General features: G+C 43.8%; 1 protein-coding gene across 1 annotated transcript in view; it reads right to left on the reverse strand.

The window, feature by feature from the left end:
* cux2b (cut-like homeobox 2b) overlaps nt 1–17,176 on the reverse strand; it is an 81,178-nt gene that overhangs the window by 38,251 nt on the left and 25,751 nt on the right. The window contains exons 2-3 of the mRNA XM_070834096.1: nt 9,309–9,419; nt 6,865–6,912 (exon numbers count right to left, since the gene is read on the reverse strand). Of these exons, the coding sequence (XP_070690197.1) occupies nt 6,865–6,912; nt 9,309–9,419 (159 nt within the window). The remainder of the gene's footprint in view (nt 1–6,864; nt 6,913–9,308; nt 9,420–17,176) is intronic.

The following is a 17,176-nucleotide window of genomic DNA, read 5'->3' on the forward strand; positions in this document are numbered from 1 at the left end:
GAAAGTTATGATATTTAATTAGCGTGTTTAGATTTTGCTGAAATTAAACTTCACAGCCGAGCATCATGTGAAATGAAGACTGGTATTCCCAGACTTCAGCAGGGGGGAAACACCACAGATGAACAGAGGGAATTAAATCACTTCGGCACATGTGGGCTGTGTATCCTCTGACAGAAGCTCATGTTCTTTTGACTTGTGCTGCCACTGGCTTGATCTAAGGCTGGGTCTCGGTGTTCAGTGGAGCGGAGAAACAACTTTGCTCTCTGACTGTCGGTGCAGCTCCGATTCTGTGCCTGAAATCAGAGAATCGCGCCGTAGAATTGGCGGAGCAGCTCTCCCGTTACGCCTTTTCCTCCTCGCATGAGCTTTTCCTGGTTGTACAAGTGCTGATGTTTATTCCTCCTGGCATGTCCTCGCCGGCGCTGAGCCACCGATTTCACACATTTTTATTGGCTAATTTGACTGTGCTCTTGCCAGCAGCTGAAAGTGAGCCAGGAGTCAGAGAATCTCAGAGACAGTGCTACTGCTACTGCTAGTGCTGCTGCTCTCTGGCTTAATGTGCCTGAAGGGAGCAGAGGAGGGAAGGGAGGTTCTCACCTGTCCCATAACAAGCAGCTGACCACGTTAGACTGAAGCGAGCTAGGCCTTAGAAACTGCCTCTGAGATCAGTTACTGTCTGCTGTTTGGTGAGGGGTCAGGAGGGGAACGTGATTGCCTGTCTCTTAAGGTGACAAGGGTTTAGAAGAGCTGATGTACACCCGGTCAAACGCCCAATAGGAGTGGTGCAGCCTGCGCTATGCGTGCGTCCATCCTCAAACATGGCTAACATTTGCACAGCAGCAGCAGTCAGGCGTGACGTCTCCGGGCTCTGAGGTTTGTGCTGTCAGGACGGTAGAAATTAAACCTGGCACTGCAGAGCAGAATGTGCTGAAACTCATCAATTCCACATGGCTAGAGAGCCAAGTGCCTATTTATAACATCCCCCCCCTCTCTTCTTTACCTGGTGTGCATCCCTGGCTCTAAACACGCATCCATAATGATGAATACACCCAACTGGGACGCTCCGACAGGGCATCAGTCAGGACAGGAAAACAAACACGCCAACACACACACACACACACACACACACACCACATCAGATCACAGCACAGCAGAGGAGGGATAAGACTGACACTGGGAAGGCTGATGGAAAGGTTGAGGCATCTCAGCATAAAAACACCCCGCAGAATCACAACAATCAGTCACCGCACAGAAAACAAACAAGGGCAGTCAGATATATTAAACTTCTTCAAAAGGCACAATCTGGAGCTGGAATGAAGCGCAGCACTAGTTAAATACTGCGACCCGGCTACAGCAGATTTTTTTTTAATGGAGTCGTTTACTGATTTTTCATTTTTAAAGTTACCGTCTTAACTTCTGAGAAACAGACTGACAACATTTTGCAGGCATTCCTGAGTTATACATTTGTGTTGAGGTAGAGGATTTTATAATATCTGCGAAGACTGGAGATAGCGACCTGTATCTTCTGTTTACACATGCTTGTCAGTTCCATTTAAACTTCCATTTAAAGCTAGACTAAAGCATCACATTTTTGAAAAAAAAGTCTTCCTCAAACACACAAGTTAAGTTCGTGATAATGAAAACGCTGCTACAGCCTCAGACCAGTACAATGGCCATTGTTAGCTTATGTTTGCTTGCTTTGTCACTGTTCAGATTGAACACAAAGCCAATTTTTCTTTCATTTGTAAAAATTTGACCGCTGGAGTGTTTTTGTAGTCTGTGTTTATTTGCTGAAAAGAGGCAATGTAGCAGCTCTTAAGACTTTTGCTATAGGTAGCCAGCAACATCCGCGCTAACAGTTTGTCTGTGTCCGAAAGCACTCCCTCTTTAATATCTCTCGTCTTGTTTCTCTTTTGTCCTCGTGCTCCACCACAACAAAAATCCACAATTGCTCCACCTCTAAAATTCCCGTTTTAACGTTCAGCCGAGGTTACACGGGCGAACTAAGTGCTCAAAAGTGTTAAGAAAAAACTGGGTCAAGAAACAAATATTACAACAAGTGCCTACCTGAATATAAAAAGGAGCTAATTGTAAACGGTCTGCTGAATGGCTTTCTGATGTAAAATGATCTGTGGAATTTAATGAGACTGCCTCGCAAAAAAGCAGAGCTGCCTTCGGAATAAGACTTAATAAAGCCTTTGAGTGGGCTATTTGTTCAATTTGTCAATGTGGACTTTGGCATTAGATGAGAAGTGGTATCAGAGGTGTGATGGATCGTCGTGCAATATTTGATCCAGTATATAATATCACAGTAACTGAACAGAAGTGCGTTAAGTTTGGGTCAGAGCAGCTTCTCTGCACTGATGTGGAGAACAGGCGAGGACATTCGCCGTCTGGAGATGACGAGGATGTAAAACACTCAAGGAAGGTATTATCTACTGTCCAATTACACTCCCACACCCAACCCCCCCCCAACCCCCCAACCTTTCTGCGTCCCCATCTTCCTTCCGTCTCCTTAGGATGAAGAGGACACAAGTGATAAACCAGGAGCAGAGAGCTGGTGGTTTACATGGCCCTGGAGCCCATTATGTTCCCCACAATAGGCTGGAGGCCTGGATGTGCTGTGAATAGCTAATGGCCTGAAGATCCCGGGCCTGGCCTGCTGCTCAATGAGCCTGAGACAGCCGAGCAGGAGACAGGCATTAGAAATACCTCGTCAGCCCAATATGGAGCAGTCTGGTCATAGCGGGGGTGTGGGGTGTGTGTGTGTGTGTGTGTGTGCGCGCACGGGGGGGGGGTCAGGGGATAATGGGCGAGTGGGAACGAATAAGTGACCGAGAGGAGTAGGAGGGTGTCATAAATGCCCCTTACATAAGACAAGGCATGAATAACAACACAAAGGGAATATTCAGGGGTAACTGGAAGGCATCTGGTTTGCTGGGACAGAAATATGGGCCTGTAATAAACAATAAACCTAGAAATCAACAGCAACTTTATTTTAAAATTGTACATAGTCTAGAAGCAGCTTTGCGTCACACCGTCTGACTCTGCTGCTCACTTGTTCCAACCCCATCTTCCCAAGTTAGCCATCCATTCAAGCAATCTGTACCTAATAACTGCAAGGTTTAGCCCATGATGAAGATCTGTCTTCATTGAGCTGGAAAAGCTGTAGCGTCGCCGAGCATTTTTCCTAACGGCGCAGTCCCTCATCTATGAAAGTGCCATAGAGCCCCTCAGACAATTAGGCAGGGAAAAGCTTTATGACCGTTAGACTCACTCAGTGAGCGGCGCTCTTACTGCCAGCACTGCCAGGAGCGCTGGCTCGTGCAGAAAGGTAATTACGGAGCCTCTCATAATGACACGGAGGAAGCTTGCGTCATAACACCCACAGCCTTTTATCATAGCGCTGTAATTAATTATCATCCTTTACTCTTTGATTCATTCCACTATTCATAACATATTCATACATTCAAGAGAAATTATCATTTCCTTCTGGAATTAATCAAAAGGAGGAAGAACTGGTCGTCTCTCGATGGATGATCAAAGACGGTGTTTGTCTACCTCGCTGCATGGCGTGCGAGCTCAGGACAAGGCGCTGCGGGGGCAAGGTCTCCCAACTCAACGACGCTGGCCGAATCAGCTGCAAGATGCCTGGCGCACCTTGATTTAGGTTGAAAACACAACTATGACAATCCAAATAACCACTGTGACTTGTGTTGTACATTCTTCCTTATTTCTGTTGTCATTCTCCGATGGCCTGTTTGACAAGGTGCATTATAGAAGAACATGACGGTTACATGATCAGCTCTGTACAACAAGATGATATCAGTGCAAGCTGACTAAACCCGTTTCTGAATTCCCCTCTTTCTAACTTTCCTGAGCATGAAAAGTCAAATTGTATAGGTGAGAAGCAGCGGCCATTTTGTGATCTCTTTGCTCAGTTTCGTGGAGTTGAAAAGCTGCTGTATAGTCAAAATACCACCCATGCTCCCATGGAAAACAAGCAACAACAACAACGTACATAAAAACATTGTCTTCCCCCACATCATCACTTCCCAACCTCAGGGGAAGAAATGGCACAGTTAGACTCATAAACAGGTGTCCACCGGCCCCCACTTTGCAGCGCTTTAATAGCTGTTTGATGTTTTTGATGTCTAGTCAGCTAGATCGTACCTTGCTGCTTGATAATGAGGGCCAATAATGATTCCTGAGCTTGAGGGGTTAATGGCATGTAACCGGCAGAGCTGCTAATTACACGTTACAAACTATTTATCAGAATCTTCATCTGCGCAAGCACCACAACTCTCATTGTGCACGCTAAATTACTCCACGGATTATCATTGTAAAGCAAGTTTCAGTAATTAGGGACCCATACTGCTGTTTTCTTTTTCTGAGAGCACGGAACGACATCAAGAGGAGAGGAGAAAAATAGAATGACTGGTTAATTTGGACCTGATATTCAGAATGGTACAGGCCGGATGTGAGGAAAAAAAAAAAATCTGCCTCTCTATAAAAAAAATAAATAAAAAGGCTACAAATATTCAAGAAACCCGTCACTGTTTTTTTTTTTTTTCTGCCTCACAAAGGTTTATCCTGAGGGGAGTTTACACTCTCAAGTGAGAGGGAGGTGTAAATTGCATTGAGAAGCCCACATAGTCTTAGAAAGACTGGGTGAAGACTACTATCTGTATGTTCAGATGGCAGCAAAAGCTTGTGTGAAAGTTGTGTGAACAGTGTGGTCCAATGGGCCCGTCTCTCCAGCGATTGGTTATTTGAAAAATAACTGTCATATCTCTCAGCCCCAAAGGTGTGCCTGAGACCATGGAGACATGTACCACCTCCTCTTCTTCGCCGTAAATTTTTATTAAAATTACCTTCATTATAAGACAGTGTTCATTATAAAACCAAAAACGCCGGTCTCCCAGGGCCCTGTGGATTAATAAGGACAGCGGTGTATTTTAAGCCGTAAACTCAGCTCCTCACTGTCCTTAATCTCCTTCCTACTTCACAAGGCCAAATTAACACCTCTCCTCAGCTCTGACGGGACCTCATTAGCAAACTTCTAGGGAAAGAAAGAGGAGAGCAGAACGAAAAAGAGGAGAAGAAGGAGGGAAGCGACCAATGACAGCCACCAGCTCTGGGATTAACCCTTTCTCCTCCTACAGCTCCTCAGAAAAAAAACTAGGTCGGCAGCGTGTTTCTAATCAGTCGCCTGGTTAGTGATAATTAGAAGGCGAGATTGGACGGGAGAAGAGAGAGAAAGTGGGTGGGGAACATTGAAATGAAAAAGAAAAGAAAGAGAACCTGTCATGTCGCAAACACTTCAAAGGAGCCGACTTCTCCTTTAGAAGTGGCATGATGAGGGTCCAAATACCATGAGGCACTCCTCTGGGCCTCCAAACTGGGAGGAGGGGGTGGTGGGTGGAAGCAAGGACCCAGTTCTTTCTCACATATATGCATCCCCACACACACACACACACACACACACACACACACACGGACTTTTCCATCGTTCACCACCTGTACAGTGCAGCTGCAGGGGAGCTTTAGTCTATCCCAAACCACACAGCCAAACAAGCACATCCAACTCCACCTTCTCCTCACATTCTCCCCCTGCAGCAGCAGGTCGAGGTCCCACAGCTTACACTGAGGTCGTGAAGACTACCGCTGGGTAAAGTTCACAAGCCTCCGCAAGCTGTTTGACATTACCAATAAGGTCAAAGTGTATCGGAAAACACCAGAGGATTATATTATTATGGTGTGCCGAGTTGCTCGCTGCACCTTGAGATCAAAAAAATTGCAGAGGGTTTTTCCACTGCAAGCTGGCTTACTTATCAATGTGCAGAACATAAGCCTGTAGAGTTACACAAGAGAGACCAAGAGGTACCCAGAGAGGCCTGCAGCAACCAAGAAAAAAAATCATCGCTCATTATCAGCCATCTATTTTATCTACTATGAAACATCTCCAGACTCCCAGTTGTCAGACATCAATGGTGCTTAAATTAATCCTGTGGGTTCCTGTTTGCACAATAAAGACAAGGAAGGGTGCGTCTGATATTTGTGTGACTTTACAGTAGAGTAATTGAATTAGCACACAAATCAACCACGGAGTACTGCCGAGTGTAGTATTGAAGGATGTGATAGCTTCTGCCAGGGAACAGGGTTGCTTGAACATAGTCAATTATAGAGCATTAAAAAGAATCTGCCAATAATCACTTCCAAGAGAACTGAACAATCCATGCTGAGTGTTCTCATGTTTACCGATGATAGGGCTTTCAGGTTAGCGCTGAGCAGGAGTTAAGAGGGAAAGCGAGACTGAAAACATATTTGTGGTATCATTTCCATAAGCCTCTGCTTTGCGGACCATAACGCAGCTCACAAATGTGATTTATGACCTTGGTTTAATGGCTGGAGCAGAGTCTTGGTAGGTATCAGATGACTTTTTCAATATGGCCACGTCAGAGGGGGCATGGTGAATGCACCATCACAACAGGAAATGAGGGCTTGTCTCAGCCAAGAAAATATGAGAAGCCAGATATCTGATCATCTAATGGCAGATAGATGCTACTTCACTTTGACAGAAAAGGCATCAGTCAATAAGCACCAGATGAGCAGTAAGACAGAAAGTATGCCATGGATGCCTGTCTATCAAATCAGTTATGCCACAGGCACAGTGATCTGCACTGGTCTGTACATGTAACATCCAGCAGGAGTGTCTCTTGTTCAGTAAATTAGAATGTGGAGCAGACAGCTTAGGAAATGCAACAGCTACTTAGCTGTTTCCAGGCTTTCTGTGTTTCATCCTGCAGAACATATAAATGTTTCTTATAACAGTAAAAAAAAACAAAAAGATGTGCAACTCACCTGGGCCTGGAAACTCTTGAGAACAGGTGCCACCATCTCCCTGACTTCCTGTGTACAGACAGAAAAAGTAAACTCATTCTCAGCATTTTCTATTTTGCAGATGCTCCACCTGTTCAGGAATCAGATTGGCTACACCGAGGCACAAACAGCTCTCCATACGACAGAAGACTGGAAATCTTTAAATGTTAATGGATTCTTTCCATAGAGCCACTTACACTACATGTGTGTGCGACTGAGGTGTGTTATGGGATGTGGGTATTAGTGGATAAACCTAAAGCGTTTGAGTGCGCATGTTTAAAAAGTGGGGCTTTCCACTAGCTTGCATTAGAGCTCAGAGATCCAGACTTGTGTGCGCTCCCACAGCCTCAGGTAAGGGGATTGTGCTGCCAGTGGTGACAGCCTGATCCTGTCTTAAATGCCTGTATTATACTGACAAGATTACAGCACTACACTACATACTTGGGCTGAGATAGGCAGGCAGCATAGCCACAGCAAACAGCCTGAGGGCTCATTTATAAAATATAAAAATATTCTCTTTGACTGCAGCTTAGATGTCAATGGATGATCATTTCAAAGAAGATCATAAAAAGGACAAAATCATATCTGTATCATTCATAGATTTAGCTTTTCATGTATTCAGTTCAATCCACCTTAATTGCCACTTTGCCTGACAATAATAAAGGTGTAATGAAGTCTTGGCACATTCAAAATGTAAAGCAGAAGACAATGAATAACAACACAGTGATGCGCAGACAGCAAACATAGAATAAAACCCCCCAACGGTAGTCTTGTCAAATAACAAATAATGGCATGCTGAATTTTGTATACTGTGTAAGTATTAATATAGTATTAACTTGGGTGACAGAGGTAATGATGTTTCTAGTAAAGGAACTTCTGAATTAAGTTCAGCATAAACCACGGAGTCCTTCTCAGGGGAGAGGTTTACAAAAGGATAATACTCGAAGCAGCACCATTTGCATGTCTACTACGTTGTTTTTCACAGGGAAAGTAACATATAGAAGGGATTTTGTGCCAAATTCTCTGATTTCGGAAGCTGTCCGCTTCATTTGGCTAGCTAAGACTGCTGAAGACTGAGATTAGCTTGGGCTGTGGGTTTTGTCCCTCATCTCTTTCATTTTCACTCTAGAACGGGATCTCTGTGTGGCCGATATAGGCTAAAGGAACAATCACAGAGGCCAAGAACTCTTTCGGTGCACATATGGGCTTGCGAGCATTTTCTTTAAAAAAACTATTATTATTATACAAAAATGCACTTTTTGATGTCTTTTCAACAGCAGGTCCAGAAAAGTCCATCCTCTCTCTTTTTCTCCTGCTCGCCTCATATGCAGGGCCTGTTGAGCATGTGACCGCTTTCGGCCCTTCAGCAGGCTGCCGCCATCGGTGTCACGCTGCTAATGGCAGCTGTGGTAAAAAAAAAAAAAAAGCATGTCCTCTCACAATCTAAGGAAGTGAAGACCCAGTGGATTTATTTTATTTCAGATGGAAATATCATGGAAATGTCCCCATAATGCAAAACTGGAACCTGCGTGTGTGTGTGTGTGTGTGTGGACACTATTTCACTGCTGTCTTAACAAGGGCCGGTCACGGCACAAACTCAAAAGGATGGATTCATACCGGCTGTTTATTCGGCATGTTAGCTTGTTGAACTTGCCGTTAGCATGTTGCTAATGCGCTTCCCCTTGGTAGAGTTGGTGGACAGTGGCGGCTCAGCCCTGTGGGAGCTACCCAGTCAGAGCAGACTGGGCTTTTTCAGCGTTCACAAAGAGGGCGAAAAGAGCAGTGTGCATTATGCAGAGAATGAGGTGATTCAAGAACAGCACATGGCATATAAAACTATTCTAGAAGGAACTGCCCCAAATAACCAAATAAAGAGTTTAAAATGTTAACATACACTTTGCAATGTTAAAGTGTACTCTTTTCTACTCTTGTCTCTACTAAACATATTTATTTAAAAAGCAGCACAAAGTGTGTTTGCTATACTTGCTACACTATACTACTCCTTACAGGTTTGGAGAGACACCTGCTCATGTTACAACACAGACATTCAATATAATAGCTGCCAATTGTGGTACCAAGATAACTTTTTTAGAAACTGCTGCTTTAGCTTTGGAGTTGAAAGTAAGCAGCAACGTTGACCGTACCTTTTGTGAATGAGCCCCCTGGCCTCTCACCGCACTCAGTCAGAGTGAACATTACTGCAAGGCCTCAGCATTTAAATATTAACCAAACTACTGGAAGGGAGGGGGGGGGGGGTGCACTGTTAATATATACTAATGCTAATTTTAAAGAAATAAATAATTCCCTGTACAAAAGGTACATGCAGAGACTCGAGCAGCAATAATGATGCAGACAGACTGCTGAAATGAAGATGAGGGAAACAATACTGAGTTGAGAGAATGGGGGGGTGGGGGTGCTACACTCACCTCAGGGACATTTCTCTTGAACTCCCTGCTCAGCTCTACCAGGTGCTTGTTGGAATGTTCGCTCTCCTCTTGACGACCAGCCAGCTCAGATGCTACAGAGTTTAGCTCCCTCTATGAACATACAAAAGAGAGAGAAATGGTGAGAGGAAGAGAGTGGAGAGAGAGAGACAGCACTTTAGGGAGCCTGCCAACGCTCATCCAGTAAAGCTTAGAGTGTACATAAATAAAAATACACTACTGCATATTAACAATGTAATCCTTCATGATCTCACAGCAGTAATACTTACAGCTAGCCCTGGCCCATAAATAATTAAGCCAAAATAAATCCAATGCCTACAGTAGCAGAAGGCCTTTTAGATAATCAGTATTTGAAATAATCAATACGCTTGCAACGGCTATAGAGCACCAGTGAGGGAGTGGGGCGGGCGGGAGAGAGAGAGGAAGAGAGAGAGAGAAAAGGGGGGGGGGGGGGGGGGGGGGGGGTCACATGTAGAGGCTCAATAACCTGACAAACACCCTTGCAAACAAATACTGCTTCTTCCTGAAATGAAAGACTGTTTTTTAAGCCTGGCCAAGACCTGATTCAAACATACAAACACCTCGCTTGCTGTTGTAATTACCACAGGTCAGATCTATTTTCAGCTTCTTTTCAATCTCTCTCACATCGCCTGCACCGATCTTTATATTGATCCCGCACAGATTTTCAATACATGACAGCAGCCTCCATAGCTTTAACCAAATTACCCTTTTGCTACAACAACAGCCTAATCGCTATTCCACTAATGTCTCTGTGCATTGGTTCTTTACATGTCTGTCTTATATGAAATGAGAGCTCCACCCCGGCAGCATGTCTGGGCCACTATTCAAAGCTGTCTGTGTAGCAGGCCCTTCATCAGAACCTTGCATTCATGCTGGACTCAGCTGCACCACATGCCATCCGCAAATCCGATATTATCGATCAGTCATTCAATTCCCGGCTCTTTCAGCAAACAGAAAAAAAAAAAAGAAAAAAAGATTCAAAGTCTACTCTCCTGTACTGAGCAGCACTGAAATAGACAACTGTACATACACCTCCTCTTCACTCTCTTCATTTTGACTGTGATTCTCAGTAATTGATGAGGATCTTCTCTTGTAACTGCTGGGTTACAATATAAAAGTGGAGTAAGGGATTCAATTACCACTGTGAATTTATATATGACGCCTGGAAATTAAATTGACTGTGTTTTAATTAATCTGCAGTCTTACTTAAAGGCAATTTAATAAATCATCACACGAGGAAAAAAAAGAAAAAGGGTAAGGGTGAAACTTCCACAGCCGCTGCCTTATGGGATGGTGGCATCCTGTCGGTCAGAGACGTAGGCCGTTAATTGAGGTTGGATTGACGAATCGGGAATTTGCCAAAGTAGGACTGTACAGTCTGAGTTGAGATGCAGTGCTATAAGATGAGATGCTACATTAGAACACTACAACTTGCCACCATGTCCACGGGCAATGCACCTGGCTAATATCACTGTAAGTCTCTGAAAACTGGTCACAAATACAGAGAACATGCCACCCAGCACAATTTGACATTTTGGTGAATGTGCTTATTTGCTTTCTTGCCAAGAGTTAGATGAGAAGACAGATACCACTCTCATGTCTCTATGCTAAATATGAATCTACCACCCAGCAGGCGCTTACCTTACCTTAGCTTAACATAAAGACTATGAGGAACAGTAACACTAAAGCAGTTCGCTCACAGATTGCAGGGTTAGCTGTTTGATCACCGGCTCCTCCGGCCCACATGTCAGTGTCCTTGGTCTAGATAGTGAAACCTAAATTGCTCTCAATGATCAGGCCAGGAGAAGTAAAATTTAAAGCCCTTCGTACAAAAGCACTATACAAATGCTATTTACCAATACAAGAGTTTCTCTGCTGAGGACATTCTCAATGAGCCTGAGAGATTGCATGTCTCTTGTCCCATTTGCCACGTGTTCGAAAGACAATACACTTTTAGACACCAGTGCGGCTCCCTTTTATACATCACAAGTTCTACACTTACAAAGTATCCAAATGTTTCGGCTACATTTGGTTAGTGGGGAAATGTGTCATTCCTTGCAAATTGTACCGTCACTGCAAAGGGCCGTGGCTGTTCAGGATAATGCGACAGGACTTTATAAACTCCTGTTAGTCCTTACAGTCCATCTGGGATGAGCCTTCCTAGAGATTAGAAAGTGGGCTTTCAGAAGTCAGCCAACCTCCACTAGATTCAAATGGCCCTAGACTGGCTAATCTTGCCAAGAGAAAATTCCTCTAGAAGTGACTTTGAGTGGATTTTATAAGTGCTTAAGATATAACAGTGTGGTGAGTCTAAGTCCGCCACTGCCTCAGTGGCCACTTTTTATTGCAGCTCAGCTGATGAGAATGAGGAAAACTCATGCCGTATGTAAGACAAACAGTGCTATCATAATGGCATGGTTATTTTGAAAGCACCCCCACAGTTTCTAAACCATTACAAGGGAGGGGCGCCTGGGCAACAGCCCATCAAATGAAACCTACTGTCTGTTTCTCTGGAAAGAAGTGAAGCAGAACAGACTGTTTGCTACTTTGGTTGTCTTTCTCTGATTGATGACGGGAGGAACTCTGCAATGTAGTGTTTCACAAAGCTATCTCAGGAGACAAAAGATACTAAAGAAGATTTTTCCTCTTCCTCCTAATCAGATATGATCTATTTCAACCTACAACTAGGGCACCTTTGAGATCCCTGATAAAATTCACTTATCTCCCTGCATTTCGTTGAGCTTCATCCTTCACCATTAGCATGAACATGTAGATGTTTTTGATGCCTTAAACACTTAAAAAAGGAGGAAAGGCAAGTTCAACTCATTGTGCAAAGAGGAGTTTATCTGTAATCGTTTGACAGGTTTTTTAAAAAAGGCGATTGGGACCAAATTTTCAGTGTGTGACAGTCGGGTCAATACAGAGCTCCTGTCATTAAGCCTCTGCCAGTCAAACATCCAGCCATAATTGATGAGTGTCCCCTGGGGAGGGTGGAGCTGTCATTTGGGCTGTAGGGAAGAAGGGATTTTGAGCATAGAATCAGTCCTGGCGTGCTCAAGGTAATCTGTGAAGGGAAAGCAATCTTGGTGAATCTTGGTCAAAGACAAAGACCAAGAAACAAGAAGTTTATTGGCTTCAACAGGATAGACCTGCAGCCCAATGGCAGTCAGTAAATGCACTGGAAGCTCAATGAACTCCTGAACAACAGAAAAAAGCTGTGAAGCCACCACTTGCACGTCCTTTGGGCAGTATCAAATGGCAGATCCTACATTTCTAAGCCAAAGATGGGCCGTATCAGCATCTGTAGTTGAGCTCTTACATGATCTGACAGGTAGCCACATATACTGCATTAAGAGGTCTCAGGTTTATGCAAGTGTGTTGCAGCAAAGACTGCAGGGAGTGGTCCCCTCAGACTCTATTGGGGGAAGGATAAACCAGGCAAGAGCAGTGCAGGCCAGTGGTGGCAACAAATCTGTAAGAAGACAAAGCACTGGGGATTACGAAATAAGATGGTTGTCAAGTATGTTATGTTTCACTCAAATGATGGGAGGCAAGTAATGTCTATTGTAGGCAGTCGCAGCAAACAGAGAGTAAAACGTCTAATAATCAAATCTGGCAAAGACGACGCTCTTGACAAAAACGGGAGCAGAGAGATGTACTGTAACAATGCAACTGCGAATGTTTTAGGTAAAATGTGGGGCTCACTAATGCATTGTGTTTGAGTAGATTTGACATTGATTCATTAAACCTGGCTCGTCTTGATTACATCTGTAGTGGTAAGCTATTTTCTGGCCTTTCACAAAGACAACCCATGGTGGAAAATGTTGACAACTGGAAAAAAAAAAAAAAAAAACTACCAAGGTACTGCAATGAGGTAGAGTGAGTCAAAATCACTATTGTGTGCACTGGGCTTGGACAGCACAAATTAAAGAGGGAAAAATAGGGAGGAGGAGGAGAGAGGGGAAAATGCAGATGGAGTATTATTTTTCTTTTTGTATCCCATCTAATTGCAATCATAGGCAGATGTCTGAAAGTGTGACAGCATCAGCAGAATTGCTGCTGAGAGCACAGAATCTTTGTCTAAAAATAATCAGACATTCTGTGTGCTGCTGTTTGTTATAATGGTAATCGATGCTGGAGGCTTTGAATTCCATCAATTTATAGATCCACTCTGTTCTGCCTGGTGACTGTACTGCCTCACAACCCCCACCGCATACGCACACCAACACACACACACACACACACACACACAAAAAGAAAACCCACACACTCACACAAGTCACACACACACCACACTCGCATACAAGGTCTCGTACAATAGAGCGGATGTGCAAACATGCCTGCGCAGAGACATGTGCGTTGACATATGCACACGGGGGCTGCAGCGAGGCAAAGCAGGGACCGGTGTGAGATTAAGATAAGTGTAGATTCCTTTCCTGAATTCCTTTGTCGCCTTGCATTCTCTGTGAGGCATAAGATTGTCCATAGCAGCCTCAGATTAGCCCTGCATCTCAGACGCCACATTTGAGAGGGGGGACTGATCAATAAATCAAATCACCACAATCAATGGCCCCAATCACTGCAGTCTAGTCTGGCCTCAACATTATTACTGGCAATCCCCCCAGCCATTGAGGGAGGAGGGAGCAGTTTGGTGGGGGGGTTGCAGCGGTATGGGGAAGCGTGCACATTGGCGCCTGTCCATATGAAAGATCCAACATGAACTCTTATCTGGCCTCCTTGGCCTGAATATCAGTTAAAGGCAGAACCGGCAGAGTGTCTTTCTCTTTCTCTGTGTGTGTGTGTTGGAGCGTCCAGACACAGGGAGCTGGGCAGAAGGAGCCTCTGACCTACGTGACCTGGTGCTAGGAATGGGAGCTGAGCACGCGGCCTCTGACAGGGAAGCACTGTGGGGCTGCTACCACCCGACATCTCACCTCCATCTGTTTACCACCGACTGCTGCGCCTTCACTTTTGCTCTTCGTCAGCTTAGCTAGAGTTGCTCCAATTCACACCACCATCACACTGCTGTTAGACCACATAACATCTGGGTCAAATAGAATATTTGCATTACATTCTGAGAGTTTGTTAAAAACTGCTGCGAGTCACAGATGGGTGGAATGTTTTCCCATTACCATTTAGAAAAGTTATAGGTGCCAGGTATATTGTCAATGACACCAAACCATGTTCATGTTTAAATGTTCTTTGTCTGCAGTGGTTCCCAACCTCTTTGACTCTACAAGGTAGATTTCAACATTTTAGGAAACTTAACTTATTTGCTTTTCTCGCCAAGAGTTAGATGAGAAGATTGATACCACTCCCAAATGCATCTCATGAATATGCATAAAAGAGTAGAAACAAGGGGTCTCTGCCCACATTTCCAGTGCTCCTACTAAGCTACTGCTTAATGCTAAGATAACAGTCTCCTGGCAGTAAGCAAATAAGCTTATTTCCTAAAATATCAAACTTTTTCCCTAAAAATCAGGCAGTGTCTTACAACCCATTGTCTGTGGTTGCAAATGGTGATCAGTGGCTTATGATTAATTCAACCAATTTCCAGAGGCTTAAGGAACCAACCAATTTTCAGAGGCTTAAGGAAGTAAAGTTCTCTAGGAATTCACAACACAAAAAGCAAAAATGTAATGAATGATAATAATAATAATAATATATATATATATAATAATAATAAATGTATATACAGTTGCAGTCAAAATTATTTAACCCCCGTTGCAAATTGTGTATTCGTAAAATTTTCAGCTGTGTTCGATTAACAACTCAAACAAGAACAGAATAGAAGAAAATTTAAAAAGCTCAACACAATTAATATTACAGATGGTTTCTCCAAATTAAACACAATATGCTGCTTTTAATGACTACTGCAGTCTCAAAAATATGCAACCCCTTCCTGACAAGCCTCTTTAGTACATTTTGCTGTAATGACCTGCTGCAAACATGATGCACAGCCAGACACCAGGTTCTGACAGCCTTCCTGAGGAATCTTAGCTCATTCCTCAAGGACAAGAGCCTCCAGCTCTCTAATATACTTGGATTTGTGTGCTGCAACTGCCTTCTTCAAATCCCACCAGAGATTTTCTATGAGATTCAAGTCAGTCGACTATGACAGTCACTCTAGTATCTTCCAGGACTTTTTCTGAAGCCGAGCCTTGGTGGACTTTGAGCTATGCTTGGGATCACTGTCCTGTTGGAAGGTCCAATGACGCCCAAGCTTCAGCTTCCTCACAGACAGCACAATGTTTTCTCCAAGGATTTCCTGATACTCGAGCTAAGCAGCCCCAGAGCATCACCAAGCTACTGCCATGCTTCACTGTAGGCAGGGTGTTCTTTTCAGCGTATGCCTCATTCTTGCTCCTTCAGACATACCGCTGATCCATAGACCCGGAAAGTTCCAGTTTTGTTACATCGCTCCACAGAACAGAATCCCAAAACTTCTGTGGCTTATTTATATGGTTTCCTGCATATTGGAGCCGACTTTTCTTGTGCTTTTGGGTCAGTAGCGGTGTGCGTCTTGGATTACTGGCATGGAGGCCTCTAGCGTTTACTATGCGTCTGACTGTAGAAACTGGAACCTCAGTGCCTGCTGCCACCAAGTCTTGCTGCAGGTCTTTTGCAGTCACTCGAGGGTTTTTGGCTGCCTGCCTCCTCAGAAATCTGTTGGCAGCCATTGCTTCCACTTTCTGCCACGTCCAGGTAGAGTAGCCAGCGTTCCTTTAGCTTTGAACTTGCAAACTATGCTTCAAACAGTATCTCTAGGAACATTCAGTGCCTTTGCTATCTTTTTGGATGCGTTATATACATATTTCTAACATGCAACCAAATGTCACTGTGAACAAACCCCTCGCCAGTCTGGGTATTTGATGTGTAAACTGATGTGTAATTTGCAATGGGGGATGAAGAATTTGGGGTAAAAATGATCTCAGAACCCCAGATTTGTCTTACGATCCCTTGTAGGATCCTGAACACCATTTTTGGGAATCCCTTCCCCACATATTACTTGCACACTCTGCAACTGTCCAGCAGCAATACCGACTGCACAGTGCAGATATACGAGGTTGTGTAGATCGTGAGGACTTGCGAACGAGGAAAATCACATTTAATTTTGACACCACTCTAAACTCTGGACTGGTAAGTCTGATAAATCATCCAAAATAATTAATCCCCAGTCAGTCAGGCTGTCTTCAAACAGCATGTTAAATCTTACAAAAGGATGGAGAAGCGTGTGAGCATTACAACCATCAGCAAAAGGTGTGACTGGTGTTGTCAGCCATTATTCGTCATACCCTGCCTCATTTAGAGAGTTTTTGGCGCCTGATGCACCAGAGCGCAGCCTACTTGTCAACACTTCTGTCTTTAATTCCTACACACACACACACACACACAATTTCCTATTTCTCACTGATATACTGGTAACACATCTTAGTATGATCAGGGAGGCTTTCCATTTATTGTCAAGTCTTATTCATAATAATATCAAGAGGTATCATGAAAACATCTTATTATAGCTTTTTCAAACAATCTCAATTCCATTCTCAATTCCATGAATAACTTAAAATGTTCTCAAATTAGAAACTTGAAATTACAATCTATGACTGAATGCTCTAAACGAAGGCCAATTACAACACCTTATTTATCATAATTAAGGCTGACCATTGTTCTGCTCCTTTCAAACTCTGTGGTTACAATCAGGGTGTCTATTGTCATTGTGTGGTACATGCAGAGTGACTAATTACACAGTCCTATGATTCATTAGTAGACTAGTGGGTTGAAACCTGAGAGACATGATAACCTCAGTCAGCCAAATGATCAGCTCAAAT

Source organism: Pempheris klunzingeri, chromosome 7 (assembly GCF_042242105.1).
Source record: "Pempheris klunzingeri isolate RE-2024b chromosome 7, fPemKlu1.hap1, whole genome shotgun sequence".
In the NCBI taxonomy this organism is placed as follows: domain Eukaryota; kingdom Metazoa; phylum Chordata; class Actinopteri; order Acropomatiformes; family Pempheridae; genus Pempheris; species Pempheris klunzingeri.